At 52.9% G+C, this 20,296-nt stretch overlaps 8 protein-coding genes across 8 annotated transcripts; 5 read left to right on the top strand and 3 right to left on the bottom strand.

Annotated features, from left to right (window-relative positions):
* Positions 1-1,027: 1,027 nt before the first annotated feature.
* Positions 1,028-2,212, top strand: NECHADRAFT_25841 (uncharacterized protein; the record flags this gene model as incomplete). The annotated part of the gene is made up of 1 exon (XM_003052254.1): positions 1,028-2,212. A coding segment is annotated over one exon (1,185 nt), but the record flags the coding sequence as incomplete, so codon positions are not given.
* Positions 2,213-2,257: 45 nt separating this feature from the next.
* NECHADRAFT_73621 (uncharacterized protein) lies at positions 2,258-2,890 on the bottom strand. The gene is made up of 2 exons (XM_003051807.1): positions 2,784-2,890; positions 2,258-2,724 (listed from the first exon to the last, which is right to left on the bottom strand). Exons 1-2 carry the CDS (start codon positions 2,865-2,867, stop codon positions 2,560-2,562), a joined length of 249 nt encoding a protein of 82 aa, XP_003051853.1. The 5' UTR covers positions 2,868-2,890; the 3' UTR covers positions 2,258-2,559.
* Positions 2,891-3,942: 1,052 nt separating this feature from the next.
* On the top strand, positions 3,943-5,092 carry NECHADRAFT_92909 (uncharacterized protein; the record flags this gene model as incomplete). The annotated part of the gene is made up of 4 exons (XM_003052253.1): positions 3,943-4,035; positions 4,094-4,117; positions 4,182-4,252; positions 4,315-5,092. The coding sequence occupies 4 exons, from the start codon at positions 3,943-3,945 to the stop codon at positions 5,090-5,092; spliced, it is 966 nt and encodes a 321-aa protein (XP_003052299.1).
* A 3,159-nt stretch (positions 5,093-8,251) lies between these two features.
* On the top strand, positions 8,252-10,577 carry NECHADRAFT_68629 (uncharacterized protein). The gene is made up of 4 exons (XM_003052252.1): positions 8,252-9,506; positions 9,558-9,811; positions 9,878-10,255; positions 10,308-10,577. The coding sequence occupies exons 1-4, from the start codon at positions 8,463-8,465 to the stop codon at positions 10,333-10,335; spliced, it is 1,704 nt and encodes a 567-aa protein (XP_003052298.1). The 5' UTR covers positions 8,252-8,462; the 3' UTR covers positions 10,336-10,577.
* A 753-nt stretch (positions 10,578-11,330) lies between these two features.
* NECHADRAFT_92907 (uncharacterized protein) lies at positions 11,331-13,124 on the top strand (the record flags this gene model as incomplete). Its single annotated transcript, XM_003052251.1, has 7 exons — positions 11,331-11,417; positions 11,473-11,544; positions 11,595-11,659; positions 11,720-11,901; positions 11,953-12,584; positions 12,657-12,825; positions 12,880-13,124. 7 exons carry the CDS (start codon positions 11,331-11,333, stop codon positions 13,122-13,124), a joined length of 1,452 nt encoding a protein of 483 aa, XP_003052297.1.
* A 150-nt stretch (positions 13,125-13,274) lies between these two features.
* On the bottom strand, positions 13,275-15,757 carry NECHADRAFT_68626 (uncharacterized protein). Its single transcript, XM_003051806.1, has 2 exons — positions 15,429-15,757; positions 13,275-15,377 (listed from the first exon to the last, which is right to left on the bottom strand). Exons 1-2 carry the CDS (start codon positions 15,737-15,739, stop codon positions 13,589-13,591), a joined length of 2,100 nt encoding a protein of 699 aa, XP_003051852.1. The 5' UTR covers positions 15,740-15,757; the 3' UTR covers positions 13,275-13,588.
* A 505-nt stretch (positions 15,758-16,262) lies between these two features.
* On the top strand, positions 16,263-17,740 carry HAG2104 (uncharacterized protein; the record flags this gene model as incomplete). Its single annotated transcript, XM_003052250.1, has 2 exons — positions 16,263-16,566; positions 16,617-17,740. 2 exons carry the CDS (start codon positions 16,263-16,265, stop codon positions 17,738-17,740), a joined length of 1,428 nt encoding a protein of 475 aa, XP_003052296.1.
* An 80-nt stretch (positions 17,741-17,820) lies between these two features.
* Positions 17,821-19,546, bottom strand: NECHADRAFT_60376 (uncharacterized protein). The gene is made up of 2 exons (XM_003051805.1): positions 19,304-19,546; positions 17,821-19,166 (listed from the first exon to the last, which is right to left on the bottom strand). The coding sequence occupies exons 1-2, from the start codon at positions 19,377-19,379 to the stop codon at positions 18,214-18,216; spliced, it is 1,029 nt and encodes a 342-aa protein (XP_003051851.1). The 5' UTR covers positions 19,380-19,546; the 3' UTR covers positions 17,821-18,213.
* Between the last annotated feature and the right edge of the window lie 750 nt (positions 19,547-20,296).

Here is a 20,296-nt window from a genome sequence, read left to right as displayed (position 1 = left end):
AAGGGACAACGAGTTGACACTATCGTGTCGATGATCGAGGAAATGGAGGGTATCTAGAACGTTCTCCTTGGAGCCATCGTCTGCTGGCGTCACCTTCTCGTTCTCGACATCTGTAGTAGCGACTTTGCGGGGTGAAGCTGGTGTGTATGGTGGCGGGGCACCCGAGATATCCGCCGTTCTCGAACTCGACGAGGGCCACGAGGTGTAAGCTGGCGGCTCTCTCAGGCCCTGTGGCAGAGAGGAGGGAACTGTCGAGACCTGGCAGTAAGGACAATAGTTTGCAAAGCGCTCGTTCTTCTGAAGGAAGAGTCAGCAACCAGAGAGAGTTATGCAAGGCGGGCGACGGACAACGATGCATTTGCCACAGATAACTCTATAGCAACACTGAACTCGACGGTCCTGGGGCGATAGTTCGTCCTCAGTATAAGCCGGCGTTGACTCGAGGACGGTTGCGCAAGTAGAGCAGGCTTCCATGATTTTTAATAATAATAATATTAACGGTATCTGATAGAGGATCCAGAGTGAGGAGTTCCCAGGCAAAAAGTTGCAGCTGATAGAGCGGCAAGATGTGAGGTGCTGGAGGTTGCCTGCGATTTGCTCGTCCAATCACGTCATGATCGAGATGCTAGCGGAAAAGAGAGACGCCACTGAGATGCGGCGCATGACAGGATGCGCAAAGGGTCGAAGGGGGACAAGTGACAGGCATTGTATTTCAAGCAGGATGTTTCATAGAAAAAGAACATTCTGAGTGAAATATGAAAATGGAAAGAAATTCAAATATTGATAATGACCAGAAATGCTGCTTCTTACAACCCATACCTAATACATCAGGTCGCGCAAAGTCATAGGCGACCTACTTCTTCCATCCTCGCGTCGCGGTGCTTAACCTTGGCTCTTTAATCTTCAACTTTCAAACACCAACCAAAACTACCCACCCGCTAACCCTTCAACACCGCGTCGCGATTATCCATTCATTGCTCGACTATCAAACCATCAACCATACATCGCACAGACAAATCGAGACACAATGAGCAAGCCTGGATTGGCCTTCGGGCTCAACCTCACCAAGAAGCCAGGCGCGTCCAAACCAGCCCCGCCAAAGCGACGGCCCATGTTTGGCGACGACGAAGACTCGGACAACGACGGCGCGAACAAAGATGGCAGGACAGAAGAGATTGGAGAGTTTGATGATTTTGGCGGCATCTCTACATCAAAATCAACCAAGTCAAAATCGGCCAGATCCAAGAATGGACCCCCTACACAACCCCCAAAGCTCAAATCCAAGGGCCAGCCAAACATGATGTTTGGCGACCTCTCCAGCGCCCTCACATCGCGAAAGAATGCCGAGGCTGCCGCCGAAGTCGATGCCAGCGTCTACGAGTACGATTCCGTCTACGACTCGCTCAAGCCCAAGAAGCAGACCACCGAGGAGGACGAGCAGAGGAAGCCCAAGTACATGCGCAACCTGATGCAGGCGGCCGAGGTACGGAAGCGCGACGCCCTCATTGCCGAGGAGAAGAAGATTGCACGCGAGCGAGAGGCTGAAGGCGATGAGTACGCTGGCAAGGAAAAGTTTGTCACCGAGGCATACAAGAAACAGCAAGAGGAGAATAAACGGTTGGAGGAGGAGGAGCGGAGGAAAGAAGAGGAAGAGGCGAAGAAGAACAAGGGAGGCGGCATGTCTGCCTTTTACAGGAAGATGCTGGATAAGGATGAGCAGAGACATTCGGATGCTGTCAAGGCTGCTGAAGAAAAGGCCAAGAGTGGCGCACCTGAAGAGGAAGAGAAGGAAGATCAAGCCGAAAAGGAAAAGACGGATGCCGATATCGCCAAGGAACTGAATGAGAAGGGCGCCGAAGTGGCCATCAACGAGGAGGGACAAGTCGTTGACAAGCGCCAGCTCCTTAGGGGCGGCCTGAACCTGGGCGCAAAGAAGAAGGAGCCAACTCAACGAGAAGCCGATCGACAGGCAGAACGGCCACAGAGAGTAATCACCGGTCAGCAAATCGGGAGGAGGCAAGCCCAGCGAGAACGACAGTCGCGCATGATGGCGGAGCAGCTTGAACAGTCCATGAAACGATCACGGGAAGAAGAAGCCAGCCAGCGGGAAGAGGTCGAGCGAGCGGCCAAGAGTCGCAAGACGGAAGGCGAGATCTCGAGCGCCAAGGAGCGATACCTCGCGCGAAAACGGGCAGCCGAAGAAGAGAAGAAGAAGAAGGTCGCCGAAGGACAGGATTAGAAGATACCCCAACAAGGTGAAAAAGAAGAGTGTATATATATCATGACATCCATGACTCTTGATACATTATGCCTGCCACCATTGCTCCAGCGCGTCTATTCCATTGGTGCCGCCCTGATATTTGCTTGATACCCCCCTCGTACACAGTCTTCTCTCCTACGTCCTAGTCCAGATATGCGCCTCGAGTCTGTCTCAACCCAGACATATACTGTAACAATATGGTACAATTCCGCGTTCCTCCGAGGTCGCAATTCGTCCTTTGGTGAAAAAGCGACCAGCAAAGCTCGTTTTCTTTCTTTTTGTTTTCTCGTTGGCGCTTCTTAATGACCGGACTCTTGCTTTAACCGGGCGATGTAGGCCGAGTTGACCATGTTCCAAGCGGCCATGTACTTTTCCATGCAGCTGGTCATGCAAGTCGTCTCGCTGCTCGAGAGGGAAGAACCGGGCTTGGGGACGCACTTTTCGAAGCAATTCTCCTGGAGTTTCTAAGCCGGATCAGTTAGCATTTCCTCAATTCCGGCGTCAATTGGATGTGTAAACGCACCTCGATGAGTGCCCGAGCGTTGACCAGGTTGGCCTCCTGCTGGACCTGCTTCATAACGGCCTGCTTGACTTGGCTGGAATCCATAGTTGCGGTTTTTTGCTCGAGTCGTTGACGGTTTGGGTTGCTTCGGATTGTCGGCCGTAGAGTAAAAGGCTTATCGCGGGCGATAGAATCCTTGGTGGTGGAAAATTGGATGGGCCGGATGACTCAGCAAGATCGTCATTCACTGAGCTTCAAGGAACATGGTGAGTCTTTTGGCAGAAGAAACATGCATATGAAGGCCCTAATTTTGGTGATAGCAGTTATGAATCTTTTCACCGTACTAGCATTCGATCACTATAATGCTCGACATGATTTCATATGGAATGTGTGAAGAAAAGCCACGAGGATCAACTTGACTGCTGGCAGACACATCTTTTTGAAGGTGAATATAGAATTGGATACTCGTGTGAACACTGGCTAGGTACCTAATTATTCTATAATTCGGTTTCCGGGAAAAAGTGGCTCACTATCATATGACACTACAGATCCCAAGGACAAGTATTCGTTGGTTGACAACCATGGAGTAGAATGCTTTTCAGCCACGCATCCCCATGACCATGATGAAACTCGTCGAGTGGCTTTACATCCTCTATGGTTCTGGAACTAAAGACTAAATATGATAGGAGACCCCCTTATTTGATTTCCCTCAAAACTTCTCAACTACTATAATCCTCGAGTCATAGAATGGTTTCACCACATCCACGGGTAAGAGATCCATGGTGTGAGTAGGAGGCTGTGGCGTATGTGGCTTGACCCGTCAAACTAGTGGCAGCAGGGTTTCCAAATCAGGGGCCCCATGAGCCCGCCAGCACGGTCGAGGCACCTGAAAAGAAGGTACGGAGGTACTACTGTGGAGAGCACACCTAAAATCGGCTCGGCCAGAGGAAGAGGACACTTGTGCTAGCTCCTGCTACCGATTAACAACCCCCTACCTACCCTGCCCACAACGTCACGACGACTTCAACCACGACCTCTACGGTCAATTTCCTTCCTCACCAGCATCGCGATCTCTTAGCCACGCAGACGAGCGGCGTGCGCCTGTACCGAGCCAACATTCGCATTGGCCCCTATCGAGACGAACAGCTTAATCGGAGGAAATCGAGGCACAGCTTTCATGATGCGGCTGCCCTCACTATCGGCGGCGCTTCTTGGTGCGCTCGCCTGGACCGCAAGCGCTGCTGAGCCAGATGGCAACATTAAGAGCATTTCGGTATGTTTTCTCGTTTGCGTGGCGGACATGGACTCTTGCTGACTTTCACGACTTGTAGCTCAGGACACATTCCTTGACCCAGGTTAGTTGCGGCGCACGCGAGCATGACAGATCGACACCTTGGCTAATGCTATATGACCCTGTAGCCCTACCTCGACTCGGATATGCAAAGCCGCTGGTACGACTTTGGAGGAGACACCATCATTCGAACCGACTCGTACGCTTCCCCGACTCCCTGACAATGGCGACACTTTGATCATGGGTTGACATATATCATAGGTACATTCGACTGACCTCGGATCGCCCGTCGCAATCGGGATGGATGTACTCTCGCGTGCCCCTCACCGCCACGAACTGGCAGGTTGAGGTCGAGTTCAAGATCTCGGGCAAGAACCAGCTCTACGGCGATGGCTTCGCCATGTGGATCACCCGCCAGCGAGCCCAACAGGGAACCGTGTTTGGTGGACCGGACAAGTTTGAGGGTCTCGGAATCTTTGTCGACACCTACAAGAACAACCGCCCCGGCGTTGTGTTCCCCTATGTCATGGCCATGCACGGCGACGGCCAGACCACGTACGACAAGTCCAACGACGGAAAGCACACCGAGCTCGCTGGCTGCTCGGCGCGCGGCATCCGACATGCGAGCATCCCTACCAAGATGCGCCTGACCTACTTCCAGGATAAGCAGCTTAAGCTGGAGCTCCAGTACAAGGTTGAGGATGAGTGGCAGACTTGCTTTGAGTTGGACGAGCCCCCTGCGATCCCCAACATTGCCTACGTCGGCTTCACTGCCGAGACTGGCGAGCTTAGCGACAACCACGATATTATCTCGGTCTCGGCCAAGAACCTGTACACTCAGCCTGGCAGCAGCAACAAGGCGTCTCCCGGTGGTAAGAACAAGGGCCGCAAGAGCAGCAGCAGCAAGAGCAATGTTCAGAAGGAGGGCGGCAGCTGGACATGGTTCTTCACCAAGATTATCCTCTTCATCATCGTTGTCGGCGGCGCCTACGTCGGCTGGACAGCCTACCGAGCCAAGGCCAAGTCGCACCGGTTCTAATTTGGTGGACCGGCACTCACATACGGGTGTGGATGCGGATCGGGGAACGGGAAGATGGAAACGCGTTGATGGGTGAATGTAAGACAGACACGTCTCCGCTTGGGACGACGGCATCATCTATATTTCCTTTTTTGTATTTGAGTAGGAAACCGAGAGTGGTGGGATGGGCTACCAGCCGGTGGAGCACTGTGACATACCATCTGAAAAATAAATCAGTTCTTTTGTTGATCTTATTTGGCTGAGATTGTGTAAGAGTGAAGCCATTCAGAAGATTGTTATATCAAATAGTGCCGGGATTGTGGGATGTGGATGGCTTAAAAAAAATAAGGGGTCACTGAGGGGAGATGCTGTGTATAGGTCGGGAAATAGACCTTGTTTTAACATAAACATCAAGTCACCAACACAAGTAAACCGCAAGGGTTATGTTTCATTGTCGATATAGTCAGTGTTATGAATTATTAGGATTCTTCTCAATCCGGATTCTCGTGAAATCCAGCCTTCAGTCGCAAACGGCCCTCTTCAGGGTAAGACACAATGACAGAATCAGGGGTAGAGTAGCATCACTAAAAAGGAGAGCTGAACGGCCAAATTGACATTGGCACGGGATCTACCGAGTTCGGAACTCACGTTTTCTATTCCATGTGCTTTCAAGGTGGTTATGATCGGGAATGCCCGCATGTGAAGTTCATTTTGGGTTGCTTCTGTCAGGGGCTTGATGGAAGAGCTCCTAAGCCAGGTCGAAGCACTGCAGGAACAGAAAGACAACCGCCACCTTCGCCATCTGTGCGATCAATCGTCGATCAAAGTGGCCTTTAAGGAGAGCACTTCTAATCTGGATATTTGGATGAGAGCAAAGACGGGATAATGAACCTATCTGTCCATGTATTTCGGGTAGTTGCCCAGGTTGACCAAACCAACCAGAAACTGATCGGGGCGTCAAACCTGAGAAACATCCATGTTATGGAAGGCTCGATGTCTTGCACTGAGTTTCGGCTGTCGCCCCTGTTGCCAAATTCTATCGCCTCGGTCAATGCAGGAACCAGAGCAAAATCAACTGCTGATAAGCCTTTAATCGAGCTCTGTTTACTGCCATGACGGCTAGTAATAGCTTCTAGCGCAATGGATGGAATGGGGTGGTCGATCTACTATCAATGTGAATCTGATGGCGTCAATGGCAGTATATTGGCCATTGACGTATGAAATCGGGACGGATAGCGAAGAGTTCCTGGGCAATTACTTCTATGAACTTAGCCACGGCCACCCCGTCCTTTTAGACTGCCCAATTGTACTATGGGGTCCATGTGATCCTGAGCCTTATCCTATCTGCTTAGAATTGGTCTTGGACTGAGAACACCATGGCCCTCGATGATGCATTCAGCATCTGGGCTTGGCGGTCGACCAGGGGCCAGGCATTTCGGTTTACTGAACAGCATCTACATGAGAGTATCGACCTCGAATGCCCACGCTGGACAGCCCATCCTCGAGGCGTCTTGCACGCAAGTCTCGTTCCTCGAGGGGACCTGAAAGCAGCAAATCTACATTCCACCGGCTTCAGGAACTCAATGCCCGTTCCTGCGGGCGCGCACTAGACTAGGCCTGAGCCGGGTATTGTGAGCTTCTGTCACGGTGATGAATGATGCGAAGCTCTCAAAGCTGGGGCTGGGCCTAGTCGTATTCCGGTCGCGGCGTAGCGCGGCGAGACGGAGTCAAAGAGTGTGGAAGCTCCCGTCATTCTCACCCATGGCCTCACCCTCTAGACTCAACCCCGCCAAACCCACACCATCCATCTCGGAACCTAACTAACCTAGGTTGCTGGAGAGCTCCATTGGATCCATTCTCCATCAGAAGTGAGCTCAGGTCATCGTCGTCTTCATCGTGGAGAAGCTCTCCCTTCCATTCCATCCATTGCCATCTCTCTCTACCACATGGATTGAAACTCTTCTTTCCATACTCCCTATACTCAGCTCTTCCCGTCATATCTCAATCTTTCGACTTTTTGTTCCTCGAACTCTCTTCCACTTCCTGACTTTTGAACTCTGGCCAATTCCGCACCTATCTCGTCCCAGGCCCGCCACAGTTGTCCGAGGCGCCGCGCTGGTGCCGTCCCACTCTACCTGAACGACGACATCATCGCCCTTTGTTTCCTCCCCTTCTCGCTCTCGTCTCTTCTCGCCCTCTCTCCCGTGTCCGTTCTTGTTGACCCTCGACTACTTCTTGCTAGACCTGCAGATCGGCAATCGACCAATTGCCACTAGACGGCCGGTTCTCAAACGCCCCCATCTTGACCGAGCTCCAGCAGGCGAGCGAAGAGAGAATAAGCGAGCAAAAGACATCCATCATCTGCGCCCATCAGCCCAGTGCGCAATCGCTGATCCCATCATAAAAGAGGGGTGCCTTTTACTGGCGCAAGCTTCACTACATCACCATAGCGTGGTAAACCTTGTTCGCAACCGTCACCATACCATACTACGTACATACCACCTCTCATAGGTACGGATCCAAATCTCTCTAGGACGGGACAAGTCAATCGGCAAGACCCCGTCGTTTCGTCGTTCAAACAGCGCGCGACACACAGGACGCAGACGTAACGCAACGCACGCAGAACACAGACCAACAGACAGACAGACTCCCCCACTCGTCAGCCACCGTCAATTCCTCTTTTCTCAGGAGCTGTTCCCTCAATTGTTATCGTGGTGGAATGTGCCAAGATCTTAAAAGTCTTTGTTCGCATCAGCATCACGCCAAACCCCGGCCGTCACCCCTCTTGTATCCAGGGCAATCCCCTCTGGCAGGTTGATTGTTGTTGTTCTTGTTGCTGGCCTTAGCAGCTGAAGCTGAGAGCTCCCCCACAAGCTTGTTAGAGAAGAGACCCAGGACTCAGCCAGCTCTGACGCCCACCCCTGCCCTGGTCCGGCGCTGCCCACTCCTGCAGCTGCTACTACCTTCTGTCCCTGAACTCGAGAGCTCCATTTAGAGGCTAGGCCGCGCCAGAGACGAGCTCACTGACCTCTTGCTGGCTCCCGGGAAGCACGAAACCACCTAACCAGCTCGAATCCTTCCAAGGCGGCGCCGCCCTTCTACCGCTGGACTCTCTTTCCTCGGAGGAAGCCAAGTTACCTTTGGTCTTGCCTTTCATCAATCGCCATTCAAACGCCGGTTCCCACGCCCACGCCTATCTGACCTACGCCCACCCTCTTTCGCCCTCTCCCCATCGCCATTACCCACCACCGACTGATCCGGCAAACGGTGTGATCTGCAAGAGTCCAGTCCTCCCTCCCTCACTTTAGGTCCATTCTGCCTCTCCTCTCCTCCCCGCTTCTCTCACATCTCCCTCCCCCTCCCCTTCCTCCATCCGTCACACTACTACCCTATGCCTTCCCTAGGGTTCCTCAAGAAAAAGCGGACCAGAGAGGGTAACTCTGATCCAGCCTCAAATCCAACCAGTCCTGTCACGCCAACTTCCAGATCAAAGTCCATCTCCAAGGCTTTTGGCTCATCGCTACTACCTCGAACCTCGAGGAACTCGACCTCGGTGCCAGCTGCCCAGACCAACCCTAGCGCCCAGCAGCAGCAGCAACAGCAGCCGCAACACCAACCCCAACAACAGCCTGACGCCCAGGCAGGCACCGCGCCTCAGTCCAATCCGCCTTCTGCTCCGGCGCAGCAGACGGCGGCAGTCAGCGACGCCGAGCGACAGCAGACGATGAACTCGGTCAACGTTCAGCAGCCCCCGTACGTCACGGGCAATGCGATGCACCACGACCAACAGAACCTACCAAGCATCAATAACCTCATCAATCCGCCTCAGCAACATCAACACGATGCCCAGGGCAACTCCTATGCCAATAACGGCCAGCCCAATTCGCAATACCTATCAACTATAGAAAATCGATCCGCGCAGACGGTCAGCCCCGGCACCGATCCCGCAGTCCTTCAGCAACAACAGCAGCAGGCCATGCCTCAGCCGACGATGCAACCGCAACAGCACGAATACCAGCAGCAAGCTCAGCCCCAACAGCAGCAGCAGCAGCAACAACAGGCGCAACCGCAACAGCACCAGGCGAACCATCAGCAGCAGCCCAGCAACGGATCACAGATGCGCGTCACCAAGGGCAAGTACTCGTTGGGTGATTTCGATATCTTGAGGACACTTGGAACTGGTAGCTTCGGCCGAGTCCATCTGGTCCAATCGAAGCACAACCAACGTTTCTACGCAGTCAAGGTGCTCAAGAAGGCCCAAGTAGTCAAGATGAAGCAGGTCGAGCACACCAACGACGAGCGACGAATGCTGGCAGATGTCAAGCATCCCTTCCTTATCACTCTGTGGGGCACGTTCCAAGACACCAAGAACCTGTACATGGTGATGGATTTTGTTGAAGGAGGCGAGCTCTTTTCGCTCCTCAGGAAGTCGGGGGTAGGTTTCGCGAATGCGACTTGAAAGAGAGTCTGCTAACATGTCCTCAAGCGTTTCCCGAACCCAGTTGCCAAGTTTTACGCCGCCGAGGTGACGCTAGCGTTGGAGTACCTGCACTCCAAGAACGTCATCTACCGAGACCTGAAACCAGAAAATCTGCTCCTGGACCGACACGGCCACCTCAAGATTACAGATTTTGGCTTTGCGAAGCGAGTGCCCGACAAGACATGGACGCTGTGTGGCACGCCCGACTACCTGGCCCCCGAAGTCGTCTCTAACAAGGGATACAACAAGTCTGTGGATTGGTGAGTGGATAAGTGCGCAAGTGCAATTGGGGGGGGACGAGGCTAATATGGACGTGCGTGCATTAGGTGGTCATTGGGCATCTTGATATATGAAATGCTCTGCGGATACACACCCTTCTGGGACAGTGGATCTCCGATGAAGATCTACGAAAACATTCTCAAGGGCAAGGTCAAGTACCCAGCGTACGTCAATGCAGACGCCCAGAATCTCCTAGAGCGCCTGATCACGGCCGATTTGACAAAGCGATTGGGCAACCTTTACGGTGGACCTGCGGATGTGAAGAATCACCCCTGGTTTGCCGAAGTTACTTGGGATCGCCTGGCTAGAAAGGATATCGATGCGCCATACACGCCGCCAGTCAAGGCTGGTGCGGGTGACGCTAGTCAGTTTGACCGATACCCTGAAGACCCAGAGAAATACGGCCAGACAGGAGGATCGGATGAGTAAGTGAAGACAAGTGTGATAATTGGTTACATGTGCTAACAGAAGCTCCAGATTTGGACACCTCTTTACGGAGTTTTAAGGATGTGCTTGCTGGAGTATATGGATGGGTTCTTGTATGACTACGTTCCTGGGTTGGGGATGGGCCTTGCGGATAGTGAGGTGAAAAGGGTGAGGATGTCTATGAAGGTTGTGTTGGAAACACGAAAGAGTTGGACTACCGGGGGTGACGACTGTGCGATTGGAGACAACATGTCTATTGCCTATTCAAGTAGGATACAGAAACAGCATTAACAAGTATCAATGCATCCCTAGTTGCTACCTAATTCTTGTCAAATGTGAATTGCTGGAAAATGCCAATGGATTCAAACCAATGGAGGTTTATCGGCCTGAGATTTGGGCGGGGATCGTGGAGCGGACGGGACGGACCGCCGCAAGAAGAAGGAGCGAACTGGAACGCAGCAACACTTGCACTTGCACTTGGCTGGATGGATGTCTCGCTGAGGCAGAAAGTCACGGGGCTGGGCGGGGGATGACCAACCTCGACACTTGAGGCACCCTGGAAGGTCAATTGTCACTACTACGACGCAGTTGGTAATGCTCGCATTCGATCCCAGGCACAGACCCATTCATTTACAGACGATCCTTTCCTTCAGGTACCTTTCTGCCAGCTGAGGAGGCCGCTTAAAAAGAGGCCGGGCAAGGTCTGGATCTAGCTGTCTGGCTGGCTTAGCGGCCGACTCGGGGGGATTGGAGACCCGAGGAGCAGAAGGGGAAAAAAATATTGATCGTCGGGGTCTAGGATTATCAAATGTCATCCTGACATCCAATTGCATCTATCCATACTGTGCTGTACATCTCTCTCACCGTTTCTTTGTCCCTTCTTTCCCCTTCAACCTCTTCTTCTCAACCCTTGCGTCGCCGCCTCCGCAATTATACTCGTCGCCAAGCAACGACTAGCTCGACGGATCCAGGCCCAGGCTAGGTAGTTGAAGCGGTGGCGCTTTGAAGACGCGTCCAGCGACGACGACGACTTTCAGCAGCGACATCGATATCGAGGCAGCTCCCAGAATCGCCATGGACGATTATATGTTTCGGTATTATGTCAATGAATGTCGCACTGTTTACGAGGACACGGGCTACGTCGAGATCTTCAATTATTCGGTATGTCACTCGTCCCTCATGATTTCACGACATATGGATATCTAATCTGCCTCAGGATCCCTTGTATAATTCCTCCGAGGAGCATCCTTTACCGGATGACGAGTTTGACAATTTTCTGCATCGGAGGGTAAGTGACAAGCTGCCAAGACCTCTGAAGATCACAAGCTGATGAAATAGGGCGCCTTTGCACCACCGGACAACCTGCGACATGGCACCAAACTACTCAGTGGTGTTCGGTTAATGTGAGCTTTCCTTGGATGCCGAGCACGATGAGACAATGCCAATTAACGCCATTTTCACAGAGTTCAGAAGAATGCCAAGCATAACGACACCTTTCTGTCAAAGGTCATCTCGCTGCCTTGCGACAGGTATGCATCCATGGTTCGTGAGCTGAGGCTGCCCTTTCGCGGCATCGAGACAACATCAGTGGTCGGGCCCTTCTTCTGGTGCGCATACGACCAAGATGACGATGACCCTCACTTGCGTGAGTTTTATTGACTCTGATGAAAATGGTTGTTACTAACTTTGTTGATAGAAATCATCCACCGCAAGTCAGATGTGCTCAAGAAAGGCAAAACCCGCGGCTGGGAGATGCTCCTTTCCTACTCATTCAAGACCGGTATAACTACTGGCTTCATCAAGGGAACCCCAAGCTCTGAGGTCGAAAAGACGCTCGTCCACCTCCAAGCCTGCGCTGCTGAGGTCGGCCACCCAATGTTGCTCCCCATCATCATACTCTCCTACGACCTCTCTCCAGAGAATGATAACAAGCAACGCAAGGCGCGGCACTGGCTTCGTCGGCTCGAAAACGCCGTCAGTCTACGAAACGAGGTCGAGGAGCAAGAGCAGTATTTCCAAGACGGCCTCATAGACGTTGACGGATTGAACCGTGACCTCGTCGAATGCCACGGCAACGTCATGTGGAAGCGGCCCCAGGCGTATATGGCCCTTGCCAAGGAGATGGAGAAGGCTATGGAGAACTTTCGTTATCTGTGGAACACAACTGCAAGCGAGGATATGTGCGAAGCTGAACGCAAGTATCGCAAGGAGCTCGACAAGCTGCATCGGAGCATGGTGGCTCGGCTTGACTTTTACAAGGTGAAGCTTACGGGATTGGAAAACTACATCCACACGACTCTGGAAAGGCTCAAGGTCCAACGCGAAGCGGTATGTCCTTGCTATCCTTGGATTATGGAACACTACTGACCTTGGACACAGCTTTATAACATCATGTCGCAGCGTGAGGCACGGCTTAATCTCGAGATTGCCGGAGAACAGAGGAGGATAGCCCACGCCAGCAAGCGGGATAGCACAGCCATGAAGACTCTGTCGCTCATGGGTGCCCTCTTTCTCCCAGGAACATATCTCGCTTCTGTCTTTAGCATGACATTCTTTGATTTTGGAAAAGGTTCGATCTTACCGCCCTCCACTACACATCCTTTCTACTAACAATGGTTCTTAGGTGCCGACCCCGTTGTCTCTATCCAACTCTGGGTCTACTTCGCCATAGCAGTCCCTGTCACGGCTCTCATCGTTGGATGCTGGATGTACCTCGACAGGCGTCGCCGGGAGCAGCACAAGAAGGACGACGCGGACCTGGAGAAGAACATTGACAAGATGGAAAAGGAGATCATGTTTGCTTTGCGCAAGCGGACCATGAGCAAGGCCAATACCTGGAACACGGCCAACCCGCCCCCAAAGACTTGAAACCAGGGTCACAGGAAGAGCTATTTGTTTTCTGTTTGGATGGCTTTGTGACACCTTGGATACGACGACACTTTACGACTTTGACGAACAGATTCATGCACCATGCACCATACCGACATGAACGACTTCACTTCATAGACACGGACCGGCTTTTTACGAATATGATGAAATATATATGCCTTTCACAATTGACTACCTATAAACATCTCACATTACCGCTATCCCAGCTCCATAAAACATCAACATTAACCCATATATTGCACTCCGCATAAACACATCAGCGTCTTTCTGCTCGAGCATCGATACGTTAAACGGTTTGACCAAAAAACTCCAGAGCAATGCTGTTAGCCCTAGACCGACTCTATCAAGGGAAAAGCATGCCGGTGTATCCAAACAAAAAGTGAAACCCTGAATTTTTTTTAGGAAAAGCAGACCTTGGCGCCGCCCATGTGTAAAAATGACTCTTAGATGCGGATCTGGCCTTCATTCGAGCCACCTCCAAACCATCTGCGAAAGTCTGGCCCGGACCCAGACGAAGAACCAGCACCGGCGCCATCATCATCGTCACCTCCCATCCACTTGGGCTTCTTCATATCATGGAACCACTTGGGTCCCTCGATGGTGTCGAACGTGTTCTTCATGCGGTGACCCAGAATCTGGAAGATGTTGTCGTCCTCTGGTGGTTCGTCGTTCCAGTGAGGGCCAAAGGCTGATGTCCGTACCCGAGTCGTGGTGGCAGGTCGAGCGGGAGATCGCGCAGGTGAGGATGCGTCACCATGAGCAGAAGGAATAGACAGCACTGGAGCAGATCTGCCTCCAGAGGTACCTGTTGCCGCTATTCTGGCGAGGGCATCCTCTCTGCGGTGGAAGAGAGTGTTTCCTCCCAGTTCTCGAGAAATGAGATCTCGGCCTTCGCGCCATGAGCCGGTGCCATAACCAGCAGCGTTGTCCTCTTCATCATCCATCACGTCCATTCCCACAAAGATCCTCTTGACTCTGCCATAGATACCGAACAGGGTAGCAAAGACAGGGAACAATACCAGAACAGGGAAGAGATCGTCGAAATAGCGACCCAGAGGTGTAAAGTCGACCAGTACACCCAGGAACTTGTAAAATGTGGTCTTGTTGTAGACGTCCTTGGATAGGAAGGTCACAAAGTTGTACGAGATGGGGATGGTGAGCTTGGCCACCTGCATGGCGTACCAAAAGGCCGATTCATGAGCCGTGTTGCGACGGACAAGCGCCCGGCCGCGCCAGACTTTGACCTCGGTCATTGAGATGAGAGCGGCTGCGCACATGTAGCAGATCCAAAGTGATGAGATGACTTGACCAGCGAACCCGACCTCAGCCTTATCACCAACCCAATGATGCACGACGGTTAGTCTGATGACGGACAGCTTGGGGAACGCAATCTTGACAAACTCGGACCAAACGATACAGGCCGATGCTGCCGCCAGGAACAAGCCAAGAAGAACTTGACCGTATGGCAACAGATGGTAGTAGTACAGGTACCGGGTATATGGAGTCAGTATCACCATCTTTTCCCAGAACCCGGCATGGGGTGAAACATCGCCGAGTTCCAGCTTCTTGGATCCTGCAGAATCCAGGATGTTTTGTGTCTCGGCCGCTTCCTGAACGAGCTCGCTCCATGCGTTGACGTATCGGGATCGAGTATGCCTCGCGCGCACATACTTTCTGGTGAGATCGGCGAGATATTTTTCGGTAATGACATGCGGGATGATGGCGCTATCGGTGCCGGTGCCGAATCGCGACGGTCGAGGTTGAGATTCAGGAATGTTGGCCATCTCTTGCAATTCTTCGATCCAGTCGCGGAAGGCCAAGGCGCTGCCCGTCTTACGCCGCCCAAGCTCAACAACCTGCACTTCGATATCCTCGAGATTCGCGATCGAATCCTCCATCTGCTCGTAAACTTTGGGGGCTTTGCTCTGAAGGCGTCGCAATCGTCCGCTTATGCTTGCGCCACGCATGAGGCGGCGCGGAATCGACACCAACCCGTGACCCATCAGATAGATGGCCAGGATCAATCCCCAGCAGTATGCAAGAGCCATGACAAGTGCCTTGACGGAAGTGAAGTTGAATCCATAGTAGACGAAGACGTAGATAAGACCGACCGATCCGAGGCTCAGGACAATGGCGTGAAACATGGCATTACTGCGAACCGAGTACATGAACTTGTCGTATGGTTCTCGATATCCTGCATCGGCATATTCGGCGAGGATGGGGAGGATGAACCTAAAAACCTCGTCAGCCAAATTTGCAGTCAGATCCGGAAATGTGTCCTACCAAGTCAATGCAAATGTCAACCAGTATGTGATGCGCCATGATACCAGAAGGACGCGCTCAGGAAGCCATATTCCTCTTGTTGCCTCATCTCCGGTGGTCGCGCTCGAGGCGAGATCGATCGGTACGAGGATGACGACTATCGAGGGCAGCCAAAGGGCGAAGAAGATGGGGAGGAGATAGAAAGCCGGAGTCGTTCGGAGGGGGAGATAGTATCGTAAGATGAGGAGGACGACGAGAGAGATGACTAGTAGCGCAAGACATGAGAAGATAGCGGAGCCGACTGGCGACGAACTACTTGTGATTTGTAACATGGCGAAGGCTCGAGTCGCATGGTTAACGAGTTGCTTGCGAGATGGAAGCCTGAAGATGGCCAGTCTAGGATAGACTGAGAGTCTTGACTGACATTTGCTTTGCGACTCCCAGGCCAGGGGCACGGGCCGTCCGGCTCAGGGTTCGTCAGGTACGTACTGTTCAAGGGTGATATTACGTCATTCTCTGGCGCACCCGATCTCTGAAAGGCGGCCTTAAATTTGGGGCGCAAAAGGGTACCTAGCTAGGCTTAATTGAATCGCGTGAGACGCGCGCTTCATTACCCTGTCAAGCGCGTTTGGGTAGGTCGAGTTTCTGAACACTCACTCCAGCAACGGAGGCGCATTCATCGCAATTCTTTATTCCCAATCGACGCCTTCTTGCATCGTGTCGCATACGCTCTGCGACCCTTTTGTTGAATCAATATCATAATAGAGGACGATAGACGATACGATGGCTAACTTGCCTAATGCTGAGGATTGTGAGTATCTCTCTAGCTTCCGCGCAGCTTCGTTTGCGCAATCAATGGTGCTGACTTCAATTCAAGGGCTCAGCAACGCCAACGAGGCGATTCGCATCAGCTTGATGGCGCCATCAAAGACCGGCCTTACCACTATCGCGGCGTTCAACCCTAGTTTCACCCACTCTTTCTTCGGAGAGGATGAGCAGATCTTTGGGTACAAAGACCTAAAGGTCAACCTGCGGTACCGCGCTAATGACATGCGACCGCACCTGAAAACAACCTACAGCAGCAAGTTCAAGGCTGTTGGCGGACCCGAGCCAGTAGATGTGAAGGTGGTCTTGGAAGAGGGTCACCACCTGCCTAAGAGTATGTCATGCCTCGTCTGTTTTGAATGGTAAAATACTGAGAATACACAGTTGCCTTTGCCAAGGCGAGCGACTTCGAGGACAGCTCCAAGCAGATGAGCGAAAACTGGACGCCTCCCGGCGCCCTGCACACGACTATCGATGCGCCCGACGGCCAGTACGAGATCTGGCGCGGAAACCTAGCCGATCAAGCAGTTCAGCAGCTCAACAGTCGCCTGCAAATCTTGGTCCCATTCTTCATCGACGGAGGTAGCTATATTGGTCAGGACCTGGACTCTGGGGAGATTGATCTCTCCGACGCCGACCGATGGACCTTCTTCTCACTATACAAGAAGGAAACAGTGGCAGAGACGAGCACATACGTTTTTGTCGGCTATGCAACTCTCTTCCGATTCTACTACTTCAGGCCCCCAACGCCTCCAGCCTCGCCAAAGGATGACTGGGAGCTGCCAACAGGCGACCAGGACCTCGCAGAGCTTCCCTGCAGAACACGTCTATCTCAGTTCATCATCTTGCCTCCTTTCCAGGGCAAGGGCAATGGCGCTCGCCTCTACAAAACCGTTTTCGAATACTATCACAAGCACGAGCAGACACACGAGTTTACCGTCGAAGACCCGAATGAGGCGTTTGATCTGTTGCGAGATATTTGCGACTTGCAGTTCCTCAAACAGATGCCCGAATTCTGCAACTTGAAACTGGATGCAGATGTCACGATTCCCAAGAAGGGAACTCTGCCCAAACTCATTGTCGGCAGCGACCAGTTGGAAACAATCCGTCTCAAGGCCAAGATTGCTCCTCGCCAGTTTGGACGTGTTCTCGAGATGTATCTCATGTCCCAACTACCGGAATCGGTGCAGCCCACAATGGCGATCGACGAGAAGCGCCCAGCTCCGACAAAAGCAGACAAGCACCAGCTGAGGGTTTGGAAGTTGATTGCCAAGCAGCGCCTCTACCGTCACAACAAAGACTTCCTTGCTCAAATTGAACCTCATGAGCGGATCGAGAGACTTGATGATACCCTGGACGGTGTTGGACTGGAGTATGCGCGAATCCTGGCTGCTTGTGAACGTTCAGCCAAGAATGCCCAGGCCGAGCCAAAGAATGGCAAGCGAAAGCTGCAGGAAGAAAACGGGGAGGGTTCAAGCAGTAAGAAGGCTCGTGTGGAGGATGCCTAGATACCAGTGATGTGCCTGATACTGAGATGGATCTTCACAAAGGAACGGAAGGCTGGTCTGGTTGGTTCGGAGTTGGGGAACGGTTTGGACAGAAAACTGTATTATCCTTTTATATATGTATGTAATAGCCATTGCACCTATATCCCCGTCTACCCAATGCAACCTAACCTAACAAACAACCCGCGTTAACAAAAGTGAGTGTTGCTCCGGAAAACATGTCGCAAGGCCTGCCAAGTGCTGATCAAAATAAGGAAAAGAGACGTGTCGGAAGAGACAGCGCCAAGCTCTGACCGCGACCCTTCGGCCGGCTTTGGCTCTGATTCTTCGATTTGTGTTTGTGTTGGCTTGAGATCCTCGACCGGTTCAGTGATATGGGGATCTTCTTGAGCTGGCTGTGGCTGAGACTCAGGGACCGGATCGGGCTGAGACTTCTCCTTTACAACCTCTGGCCCATCGTCCCGGTCGTGGTTTCTTCATTGCAGGGTTGAAGGGCCGGGGAATCTTGTTCCATTCACACCCTCAATTCCCTTTCCGAGCTGACTCGCCACAACGGCGGATTCTCGCACGGCTCTTGAGACGGTGCCGCGGACTCTGCCCTCCTCCATGACCAAAACTCCACCGATGGTGCAGCCTCCCGAGGTGCAGACCTTTTCCCGGAGCAGGGCCGGGTGCTCGCCGTTCTGGACCAGGCCGGTCATGCCCCTCATGGACTGCACGGCCATGCGCTGGGCGTCGTGGCGGGGAATTCCCATGGCGACGGCGCCGTCGATGGCGGCTTCTAGCACAAGCGCGAAAAAGGCCGGACCGGAAGCGCACAGGGCTGTTGAGGCATCCATGTGCTGGGCAGGGAGGTAGACAACATCGCCAATGCGCTTGAAGATCCAGGTGACGAGGCCCTCGGTGGCACAGTCCAGAGGTGGGCTGCTGGTAGCGATAACGGTCATGGACTCGCGGATCACAGCAGCAGCGTTGCACATGGCCCGGACAATACGGCAACGGCCGTCCTCGTTGGGGTCCTTGGAGGGCACAGCACCGTGAAGGGCAACCTCAATATCCTCAACGGTGATACCAGTGCAAACGCTGATGAGCAGCTTGCCGTGCAGGGCCTTGGCGATGCCGGATTCGCTAAGGATCTCCTTGACCATCCAGGGCTTGCAGGTCAGGAGAACGACCTCTGACTGCTGGACGGCGGACAGGTTGTCATTGTGGACGACCTTGAGAATAGAAGAGTGCTCCCAGAGGCTGCCCTTGACACGCTTGGCACCGGCAGCAGTGGCCACGCTGGCGATGAAGCGAGAGGGGAGACGCTGAGGCACCTCGTCCATGGGAGTTGAGGCTCCTGACCTGGGAATCTGCAGGGGCTTAGGACCTTGCATATCGGCGAGCGAGTTCAAGATGCCACTGAGAATAGCGACGCCCATGGTGCCTGGTTCATGATCAGCAAGGGAAATTCTCCATGTGCAGCGCAGAGGACACAGTATTTGGTGGATCTGTACGAGGCTCATGTCGTACAGTCCAGTGGTGTGCCTTGCGATATCGCGTATCTTGAGATAGATGACTTACCGCAACCGAGAACAGCCATGGTGAGATCAGTAGATCCATTTGAGCCGTAAGGCGTGAGAGCCATTGTGTTGGGCATGATTTCTGAGGTAAAGGAGGATATACAAAAGGTGCGTAGTGGAGAAAAGTGCAAAAAGTTTGTATAAAAGGATAGAAGAGGAGAGGGTGTAGAGGTGCGAGATGGAGGAGGAGGAGAGGGAGATGGGAGATGGAGGGAGATTCGAGAAGGAAAAAAGCTGGGGAAATCGAAGGAGAGGAGAGATTTTAAAAGATTTGACCGTGTAAGATGGGCACGCACGTATCGATTTTCTGGGCTCTTGTTTACACTTCAAATGTACTGTGCTGGTAGCATGGAAAAATTACCAGGCAACGGAAAAGGTGCCTTTGCTGCCCAATGCGCGTTCTGCCCCGTCACGACCCGTATCCATCACCTCTACGGTACCTATACCTGGGGCTCTTGGGGCTTGGGAGACAAGAAAAAAGAACGCAAAATGGATTAAGGGGTAGCAATGCGAGAGCGAGGGGGACAGATAGAGACGGGTGCTATTCACGGAGGGTGCTATTCACGGACCTCACCCACTGTAAACACACACACACACCTTACGCACCGAATGAGAACGGGCGTGCTGGCCTCAGAGTCTCACCACCGCCTCAACCTGTCAGGAGATGAGATGGACTGTATGATGACGGCCCTTGCTCGTGCCCCCCCAGAATGCGCGACATAACGCTGCTGTTCCTCACCTTTTGGTTCGTTCGTCGTTCCGAATCTTTCCAGACCTGGGCTTCTAGCCTCGTCCGGGCCCTGTAACCATCGCTCCCCGCGGGTCCTTCTCCCCCCCTGAGGGTGATGCCGATGCCCTCTGAACGCACACACTTAAAACACTTTCACCGGCAGCCTGTTCGGGTTAGACCCATGCGATACACCTTCGGCTAGTCCGGCCCGGGGCTGGGGTCTGTCGAGTCGTGTCAAGGTGCCTGAGAGGAAAAAGGAAAGAG

This window comes from Fusarium vanettenii (genome assembly GCF_000151355.1).
Source record: "Fusarium vanettenii 77-13-4 chromosome 4 genomic scaffold NECHAsca_3_chr4_2_0, whole genome shotgun sequence".
NCBI lineage: Eukaryota > Fungi > Ascomycota > Sordariomycetes > Hypocreales > Nectriaceae > Fusarium > Fusarium vanettenii.
This window is presented reverse-complemented; position numbering and strand designations above follow the sequence as displayed.

Bases quoted from the DNA above. Each gene is read 5' to 3' on its own strand.
- NECHADRAFT_73621 (XM_003051807.1), bottom strand. From the start codon at position 2,867: ATGGATTCCAGCCAAGTCAAGCAGGCCGTTATGAAGCAGGTCCAGCAG. The intron at 2,725-2,783 runs GTGCGTTTACAC...GATCCGGCTTAG, and splicing joins ACGCTCGGGCACTCATCGAG to AAACTCCAGGAGAATTGCTT.
- NECHADRAFT_68629 (XM_003052252.1), top strand. From the start codon at position 8,463: ATGCCTTCCCTAGGGTTCCTCAAGAAAAAGCGGACCAGAGAGGGTAAC. The intron at 9,507-9,557 runs GTAGGTTTCGCG...CATGTCCTCAAG, and splicing joins CGCTCCTCAGGAAGTCGGGG to CGTTTCCCGAACCCAGTTGC. The intron at 10,256-10,307 runs GTAAGTGAAGAC...CAGAAGCTCCAG, and splicing joins CAGACAGGAGGATCGGATGA to ATTTGGACACCTCTTTACGG.
- NECHADRAFT_68626 (XM_003051806.1), bottom strand. From the start codon at position 15,739: ATGTTACAAATCACAAGTAGTTCGTCGCCAGTCGGCTCCGCTATCTTC. The intron at 15,378-15,428 runs GTAGGACACATT...CGAGGTTTTTAG, and splicing joins TTGACATTTGCATTGACTTG to GTTCATCCTCCCCATCCTCG.
- NECHADRAFT_60376 (XM_003051805.1), bottom strand. From the start codon at position 19,379: ATGCCCAACACAATGGCTCTCACGCCTTACGGCTCAAATGGATCTACT. The intron at 19,167-19,303 runs GTAAGTCATCTA...ATCATGAACCAG, and splicing joins CATGGCTGTTCTCGGTTGCG to GCACCATGGGCGTCGCTATT.